The 9,493-nt window shown below is 42.9% G+C and overlaps 1 protein-coding gene across 1 annotated transcript; it reads right to left on the minus strand.

The window, feature by feature from the left end:
• Positions 1–671: 671 nt before the first annotated feature.
• LOC100272306 (uncharacterized) lies at positions 672–6,005 on the minus strand. The gene is made up of 7 exons (NM_001146791.1): positions 5,562–6,005; positions 5,197–5,472; positions 4,114–4,170; positions 2,874–3,072; positions 1,640–1,746; positions 1,204–1,374; positions 672–1,117 (listed from the first exon to the last, which is right to left on the minus strand). The coding sequence occupies exons 1-7, from the start codon at positions 5,832–5,834 to the stop codon at positions 845–847; spliced, it is 1,356 nt and encodes a 451-aa protein (NP_001140263.1). The 5' UTR covers positions 5,835–6,005; the 3' UTR covers positions 672–844.
• Positions 6,006–9,493: the final 3,488 nt, after the last annotated feature.

The raw sequence follows: 9,493 nt of genomic DNA on the forward strand, positions 1-9,493 counted from the left end.
ATTTGTGGTATTTTATATTTTAGCGGTATATATAGCCACACAATATATTAAAGGATTGTCACATATAGGACCTGATGGATGGATCCATAGCACGTCTCAGAGTGGAAATTATTGCGCCTAAAACAGAACGCTGTGGATGACGACCAGTTGATGACGCAAAGGGACACACTGCAGGCCATGATCCAGCCGGCACCATAGCCTGCAATGTGGCCCTCTGCGTCATCAACTTAAGTTTTATAGAGCCGTCCAGGACGTTAATTTTATAGGACTATATTTTATATTTTAGCGGTATAATTAACCACACAATATATTAAAGGACTGTTTGACCTTCAAGTTTTATAGAGCGGTCCGGAATGTTAATTTTATAGAGCTCCGCCACTGTATAGTCATATAGCTGCCGGGCCATGATTCAAGACAGTAGAACGTAACTCAGCAAATTACAGGTTTTACATTCTCGCACATGTTGCATTAACATTATGTAATGCTAATTTTATCGAAACGATGCTAACCAGACAAGTATTGCCAGTAAAATTGATCTCGAGCACACAAGGTGCGCATACTGAGCATTGACAAACCTAGAAATCCTTCATCTGCTCTGCTGTCTCGAATCTCTATAACAGCCCGAGTGCCCTTAATCTTGTGAGCACTACTGCACTATCACAGGCTTCAAAAGTCAAAAGATAAAAAATATACCAGAGATGTAACCACTTCCATCCTAATATCAGGGTAAAAACTGCAGGCGAGAGCCTTTCGAATATGGTGTCGAACCACATCAGCAACTTAATAAGCAAAACTGTACAACGGATGTAGATGTAGCTCTGAGAATAGTTAATAGAGCAAAGACCTAAGAAGTACCATCTCCTATTCGTATTCTAACGGGCAAGGGCCTTGCAATCAGACCATCCATAACCCAGCCACCATCAGAACCATCATGTTTGACATGGCTGAATTCCCTCTGCGCATAATCCAGGGATACTTCAAGCCTTCCACCAGGTCTACATTCTGAAGCAACATTACTTGGTTTGAAACCCATATACCTTTCCAACCAATATAGATAGTTAACATGGAACAAAGATTTGAGCATGTCTTCGGGAGAAGATCCCTCTTTAAGTACAATCTGTAAAATGAAAAAAATTTGTTAGCTCATTAATAGGCAACAACAAAACTGAAAATTGGAATATACTCGCTTCAAGATGAACTTACACAAAATTTTCCTTTGTAATCCATAAGCAGATATTGCTCATTTTTGTAAAGATCAAACAATGCACAAGCATCTTCTTTACTCTCAATTATCTCACTAAGCTTAGAACCCATTTGTAACCGCCGGCATATTCTATCTGCAGCATCTTTTGCTTCCGCTGACAAAATCTTACTCTGCGGTTGCAAAAAAATAGACGTGCACAAAATGAGAAATATAAAATAAATGGAAGGTTATTGATTGAACATGTTGAAGGATTCATAATAAGAAGCTGGTTACATCCTACACAAATGGCATAACCACAACTTGGACATTACCAAAGACATCTCTGCCACATAAGTATTAGAACAGGGGCCTCTAAAGGCTAAGCATTGAGCAACATAAATAGTCAGAGAGAAGACAAATGTGATCAGTGCAAGAATAAAGGTAACCATGACTTACTTGACGTGAAGCACCAAGTGACAAATTGAAGAAAAGAGGTTCTTCATCATTAACTTCTTTGACCGATGGAACTTGTCCACTTAACAAATATTCACTAAACACCAAGCCTACATAAAAAAGAACAGGAACTAAAATGTTTAATCACATCCTGTAACATTATCATTCTAAAGAATATTTTTTCACATGAAAACACCTCTTATACCTCTTATATTGAAAGCAAATAAGTGTTCACAAACTCTTAAGGTAGTGTTTGGTTCCAGAATATAATAGAACGGAACCACTCCATTCTAGTAGTGAGACTGTTTGGTTCGAATCAAACTATCAAAGTATAATAGAGCCGCTCCAATATGCGGAATATTCTCTTGAGATGCCGCATCCGTCGGCTCCTAGAAAACAGCCGGACCCAAGTGCTCGGCGACCGCACGTCGCGGCTTCATGTGCCTCTTGCGCGATATATATATATATATATATATATATATATATATATATATATATATATATATATATATATATATATATATATATATATATATATATATATATATGTGTGTGTGCCAAACGTAGGATAAAGTCGATCCGTTCTGCTTCACTCTATAACCAAACAGAAAAACAGAGCGGTTCCGTGCTGACTGCCAAACACAGAACGGAGCCATTCCATACTCAGAATCTGGAACAGAGCCATTCCGTCCAAATAGGCTCTGGAACCAAACACTACCTAAAAGCAAATGCTACTCCCTCCATTTCAAATTATAAGTCGTTTTAACTTTTTTCTACGTACATAGATCTTGCCATGCACCTAGATATATATTATGTCCACATACATGGCAAAAACAATATACATAGAAAAGCCAAAACGACTTATAATTTCAAACAGAGAGAGTAAATGCATAGGAATAGAGCATAAATACAAGGGATCATGTATACACCGTGCACATTTTACCCCATAAAATCCCATACAGCAAAATGTGGAATGTTGGGGTAAAAGAGTATTATTGAAGCAAAATATAACTAACAAACTTAATATATGATTCTAGCTTTCATTCAACCATCTATCAGAAATAAACTGCCAGGTTTTACTCTCTAAACAGCTTTTATTCCATGGTTAATTTTGTTAAGGCAATAAAATGACAAAGTAGCCTCAATGATTACAAAATTTCATTCATACGAATGTTGTGGTGATATGATGTAAATTAGCACAGAATGGATATAAACAGCAGCAAAGAAATCAAATTACTTGCGCGGTAAGGATTCAGTGTTCTCAGCTGAATCGATTGATATGACTTGAGGTTGCAATACATGTGAACTGCAGTAATTCCAGCAAACGAAATAAGAGCTAATGGTACAGATGAGCCAATGTGATTAGCCAATGCAATGCCAAGCCCTATGCCAACAAATTTGCTAACCATTCCTTGCGCTTCACCCTTTGCAATAACCTGAAACGTCATTTTCATTTCTTTTCAGTCACAGAGATGAAAATACAATAAAAAGAGCAAACAAAGCATTTAGTCCATCACAAATTACAAGTCATTAAAACTTCCTTGGATAGTCAAAGCACCTTAAGTTTGACCAAAATTATATAATAAATTAATAATATTTATGATGACAAATAACTATCATTAGATTCTTTATTAATTATATTTTTTAGTATATCTATTTGATGTCATAAATTTTGTAATTCTCTATATAATTTTGGTCAAACTTGAGATGCTTTGGCTCTCTAAGAATGTTGGAATGAGTTATAATTTGGAACAGAGGGGGTACTGAATTTTAGGATCTTAGACTGTCTTTAGTAGAGTGTGTAAAATAGGGTACGCGAAACTGCAGATGACACTGTTTGCAGAGAGAACTTTGAAATAGGGGATGAGATAGGGGCTCTGTTGGAGGTAGCCTTAAGTGCTCATTTCATAATGTGATGCATGAGGTCCTTGTACAAATACAAATGGCAGTGGTGCGGCTAGTGGGTTGAGACAAATGTTATGGCATCTATCAATGCACTGGGTGGTGCAGCTGTTCTAAACCGTTCTGCACCACCGCAAGGTAGCGTTGACAACTGACACTTCAGAACTCTTATAGCAAATTCCAAAATACTTGTAGGATACCATAAAATGTTTCCAGATCCTAAACATCTAAGCTGGCAGAATATTAAATATGAGAAAGATCTATGGAAGATAACAAATTTAGAAATGGAAACAGTAAGTGTTTCCTCTACTGTGTTATGTATTTATTATTAAAACAGTAAAGATCTATCAGAGATAAATTCGCCTGTAAAAGGTAGATATATCATCTAGTTGTACAATTAAGTAGATAACTGAAAACAGGAAAGTTCCAACAAGGCATATAAGCATACTACAATTTTATTTGACGGACTGTTTCCGAAAAAAAAATATTTGACAGACTGATACAAAGTAAAAGGAAAAAATGATTAGCCCAAAAGATAATAAGTGAACATTCTTCAAATATGAGGATAAGCGCACCTCAGCAAAGTTTCTTTGTACTGCAAATCCAGCGTAAAAGCAACTTCTGGTGGCAGACTGCAGGCATGGAAACTTACAGTGTTAAAACTGTTGCATTATTGTAATAACATAATATAGATAACTGATGAAGCATGATAATCTGTCAAAGTTGTCGAATGATGATAAAATAAAGCAGTGGTTTACTCCAATAAGAAACATAGATACATGATTAATGCATTTAATGAAATTGCAAATATGATATTGCTGTAACATCAGTAAGAATAAGAATAAACATAAGTGACAAAATAATCATTTCATAGCACACAGCATATAGAGGAAACAACATTGACATGCTGTCATATGCCATTTTCATCCATATATGAAAAAAGACAAGTGGATTCTCATTGTGCGTCATGGGTGTTCTCAGATTTGATTGTTATTCTTCATTATGAGAAAGCTTCAGGACAGAAGCGGACAACAAGGCATGAGTCAGAGAAATTACATGGTTAGACCGTGTCCAGCAATTTACCCATATGGTCAACCAAAATATTGTTTTGCACTATTTTGTACCATAGACTGCACTGTTCGTAGAGTGGAGTTTGAATACGGGTATGAGGATGGGTAAGCTGCTAGAGATAGCCTTAGACCGTCTGCAGCGGTCTACCCATAGTTTACCTAAAAGCACTGTTTTGCACTATAGACTGCACTGTTCGCAGAGTGGAGTTTGAATATGGATATGGGGATGGGTAAGCAGCTGGAGATAGCCTTAGAAACAACACCCAGTCCACTATAGTTCAAAACTCACTGAACCCTGGTGGACATGTTATATCTGCAATTAGCAGAAATAACACTAAAATGGAATTTTATAGAAGTTCTATGTTTATTGTTGTGGTGAGTATAAAGTATAAACATGCTATGAAAATCTTCAAATATAGTCATACATCTTCTAGTGGCCATATCATAAGACCCATGTTCATATGGCTACCAATTATGAGGATACCGAGATACACAGGGCAGAACACCTACATTGCGCTATAATGAACATAGATTTCCATAAATGCAAACTATAGAATATTGATAACCAATACCAAAGTAAGTCTTAACCTGTATCAAAGAAGCTGCTGAGCGGCCAGCACCAGCAGCCGCCCCAATTGGAACAAACAGGTGAGGGAACACTGGAGTCAGAATCTCCAGCCCATAAGCCATATTCTCCAGAAAATCAGCAAATAGTCGCCACCCTTTGGGGTTAACATCAAAATGGCGTCCGAATTTGGACAACATGATCTTGCTAAGGTACCCGAGGCCATCTTTCAGCACCCAATTCACCGCAGCAGCAGTGGGTATCGCTCCTTTCCCTAACCCAACCGCATAGAGCAGAGCCTGAAGAAAACATTTTAGGGAATAAATACACTACCCTTTACCTAGCTGCCTGGAAAATTTGTGATAAACGCTCAGATGAGCTCCACTACCTGTGTGGAAAGCACCCCGCTGATCTGGCTCGCCACACCCTGTACGCCGCGCCAGAGCGAGTAGTTAAGGTAGTCGCTGCTGACACTATGAGGGTATCCGTCAGGGAGTAACAGATGAACAGCAACTTCGGCGTACCGCCGCCACGACCGCCCCAGCTGCCTCCGTAGGGCGGCCAGGTCCTTAGAGATGCTTCCAACCTTTTCATCCCCGTCCTCCCGCTTTGTTCCGTCGTCCCCAGCAATGAGATAGGAGGTCCAGGTTGGGTCCGGCATGAGGCGAGTGCGCTTGCCGCCCCTCACCTCCCATACGTCCCCCGCGTCATCACCGGAAGTGCTGAGGGCCTCAGCGAGCGCGGATGCGGCGCCGGACTGGAGGAGCAGGAACAGGAGGAAGAACTCCGGGTGGAGGGCCTGGAGCCACCGCTCCCACCACCACCCGTCCCCAGGGCCAGGAGAATCCATTCCTCGCCCGCCATCACCTCCGCTTCCTCCATCGCTGCCGCCAGAATCACAGTATCCGCGGAAGCCGCCAGGAGGACTGTGGGATGCCGCGAGGAGTGGCGGGGAAAGCTTGGCGTCGACGCGGTGGAATCTGAGGGCGGTCAGGGATGGCGACGATGGCGGCCGCGAGGCGAGGCGAACTAAGGGAGGTGGGGGTAAAAAGGAGGGGAGGAGGAGGAAGGATTGTGGCATGGACATCAGTGGAGGGAGGGATGGCCGCCGGGCGACGCGAACGGAGGGAGGTAGGGGTAAAAAGGAATAGAGGCGGACGAAGGATTTCGCCCTGTGTATTCAAAGGGGTCCCGTATTCAAAATATGAAAGTGTGTCAAATTGTTTTTGAGAAACTAGACCATGTCCGTGCTCCGGCTTCAGTGTCCGTTGAATTCAAACAGTGTTTCAGGAGATTTTAAATGGAACGCCCGGCCTGAGACCTTCACGAATCACGACGCGCCGCCGCCACTAGACACTATGCCACCAGGCACCTCCGCGGTACGCGCTCGTGGCTCGCGGCACCGTCGCCCACAGGCCGCAGCCGGCAGGCCCACCCCGGCGCGCCGCAGCAGCCGCTCGCGTCGCAGCCCAGAGCCCGAGCCGGCTGTCGCCGCCGCCGCTGCCGCCGTGCCTCGAACAGGAACTGCCGCCCGCCGAGCCGGTCGCGCGCTAGGGTTTGGGTCGAGGTTGAATTAGAATACTGAACGAACAGCCGACTGTCCGAACACGAGGAGGAAGAGCGGACAGGGCGGCCGGGCCTGTGGCCACTGGCCGCACGCCCGCATTGGGCCTTCGCGGGCCATGGGCTGTCCGGTGCGGGAACGAAACGGGGCAAACGGCACATACTACTCGAATATTTGTCGTCCGTTAGTTCATTTTTAAACAAAATTGTAATAAATAAAAAATAAAGTAAGTATTTAATAATATACTAGATAAACGCTCATGCGTCACTACAGAGTGAACATATTATTATAAAATATATTGAAATTCAAAAATATTAGTCAACAAATGTTTCTTATTTAAAGCTTGCTCGACATGTATAAAGCTTGATAGTATGGCATGTTTGGTGTAGGATGGACAAGACAAGTTTTCAAGCGATATACCACATTTACTATCTTTATTGTAAATTTGGGACATTCATGCATAGACGACGAACTCAAGGAAGTTTTATGCAAGTATGATGTGTGTATTTTTCTAATTTGCTTGTGAAATGAATCCATAGTAATGAAATTGTGCATTGATGTTCTATATTGTTAGGGCACCTGGTTTTCATGTCCTTAAAACGTGTAGCCATGGTAGAATGTCTGTAGCTTTTTCTGATTTTACAGTATACATATCTATACCTTTAGGGCCTATTCAGTTCTTGTCGGCGTTTCGACCCCGGGGGCGGGGGGTCCCTGGACCGACGAGTAAATTGTCGCCGCGTGCCCCAGCCCAGATGGGTCGCGCGCGAGACGGAGCGCGAAGGGGGAAAAACCAGAGGGAGACAGACGTAAAAGGGGAAACCCGCGGCCTTCGTGTTTGTCCCGCGCCCAGGTCGGGTGCGCTTGCAGTAGGGGGTTACAAGTGTCCGCGTGGGAGGGAGCGAGAGGCCTGCACGCGTCGTCCCGTCCTCCCCGCGCGGCCCACCCTCCGTAAGAGGGCCTGGACCTTCCTTTTATAGGCGTAAGGAGAAGGTCCAGGTGTACAATGGGAGATGTAGCAGTATGCTAACGTGTCTAGCAGAGAGGAGCTAGTGCCCTAAGTACATGTCGTCGTGGCAGCCGGAGAGGTTTTGGCATCCTGTTCATGAGATGTCGTGGCCGTCGGAGGAGCGCTGGAGCCTGGCGGAAGGACAGCTGTGACGGAACCTCCCAAGTAATTAGGCCCACCTACAGTTGTCCTTGTCTAACAAACATCAGACACCCTGTAGATGTTCCTAAGTCACTTGACAAGCTCGGTATCTTTCCTTACCTCACCAGGAACGTTTCACCCGTCTTGCAGACATTACAGAACATCGGAGATAAAGAAATGCGGAAGCAATTACATAAACTTACATTTATTAAGAAAGTAAGATTAAGGTACTTATTACAGACCAGAACTATAACGAGTGCTGAGTGGTATTATTACACATATCAAGGGAGGCAAAAACTCCTCCCGATAGCTTTAAAACAAAAAGATCCTATATGGAGGACCACGTCCTCCCGCATCTTCACTCTTGTTTTTCTTCATTTGATACCACCTTGGAGCAAAAGCAACAAAAATTTGTCGCTTCCTCACCTAAAAATAACAAAGGGATAAACCCTGAGTATGGAATTACTCAGCAAGTCTTACCCGACTAAGGAAAAGACTCTCAAGGGTATGCTGGATAAATAGGAGTCAAGGAGAGGCTTTAGCAAAAATCAACTTATACTTTTGCAGAAGTAGCTTACTAAAGTGAGTCCTTACTTTCAATCTTTTAACGCCATATTAAGTTTTAATAGACTCCATTTGCATCTAGTCTAATTTCACATCACATCAAGACAACATCATTTTTATCCATAGTGTTCACATCCTGACTTTAGGTTGCAGGGAAGTGACCAAGTCTTCATAACCGCGAAGGTACGACGATCCGAATCGATTATACTCAGCTGAGGATCTCCAATCACACGACATATGTAGCACTTAACCCTTGCATATGTCAACCCGCCACCGGGGTTCTTAAGACCGGATCAGGTTCACGCAAACCGAGAGCACAGATACACCACCGTCCAGCCTCTTGCCACGGAGGGTACACGCAACTCTCGCCACCGCTCTACGCCCATTTCGTGTTATCTTATTCCGGCCTTAGTCTGCCCGAGGCAAGGCTTACCCATGACGAGGCATGTGACCAGTTAAAGGGTCCTCGGTCAGCACGCCTACATACGCGTTAATCCTTAACCATCCTGGGTAGAACATCACCTGTTCCTAACCCAAGTCTCAAATTAAGTATTTCCATCCTTAGGATTGTGTCTGTTCCTTAGGATGAAAGAGCATCACAGGGAACTTTGCAGTAAGATCCCACTATTGCTCCAAATGAAAATATACTTGCAGGTAGAAGCCATCCTCTCCCGGGTTAAATTGAGGACAACCTCTATCCACAAGATCTAAGCAAGGCTAAGCATTTTTGTAAATCATATTTTGATACTTCACAGAAGTATCTATAAAGGTATGGATATCAAGGAAAGTAATGCATCAAAGGGTTCCAAGCAACTCCTATGAACTTAATGCACATTTCACTAGACTTAAGTGTGCGAAAAGTATTTAAAAACACAAGGAAAGGGGTTGCATGCACCGGGGCTTGCCTTTGTTAGTAGGTGAGTCAGGCTCGGACTCGCAGATGTCGAAGTAGAGCCAAGTCCTTGCCCGAGATTCCAAAGGTGGTGGGGTCTTCTCTTGAGTCACCTCACTCTCTTCTTCGTTTTCTAAATATAACCATATA

This window comes from Zea mays, chromosome 3, assembly GCF_902167145.1.
Source record: "Zea mays cultivar B73 chromosome 3, Zm-B73-REFERENCE-NAM-5.0, whole genome shotgun sequence".
Lineage (NCBI taxonomy): Eukaryota > Viridiplantae > Streptophyta > Magnoliopsida > Poales > Poaceae > Zea > Zea mays.

What these genes read in the sequence shown, in the direction of transcription:
- LOC100272306 (NM_001146791.1), bottom strand. Translation starts at nt 5,834, where the DNA reads ATGCCGGACCCAACCTGGACCTCCTATCTCATTGCTGGGGACGACGGA. An exon ending in TACAAAGAAACTTTGCTGAG is followed by an intron (nt 3,073 to 4,113) that starts GTGCGCTTATCC and finishes ATGACGTTTCAG; the next exon opens with GTTATTGCAAAGGGTGAAGC. An exon ending in ACTGAATCCTTACCGCGCAA is followed by an intron (nt 1,747 to 2,873) that starts GTAATTTGATTT and finishes TTTTTTATGTAG; the next exon opens with GCTTGGTGTTTAGTGAATAT.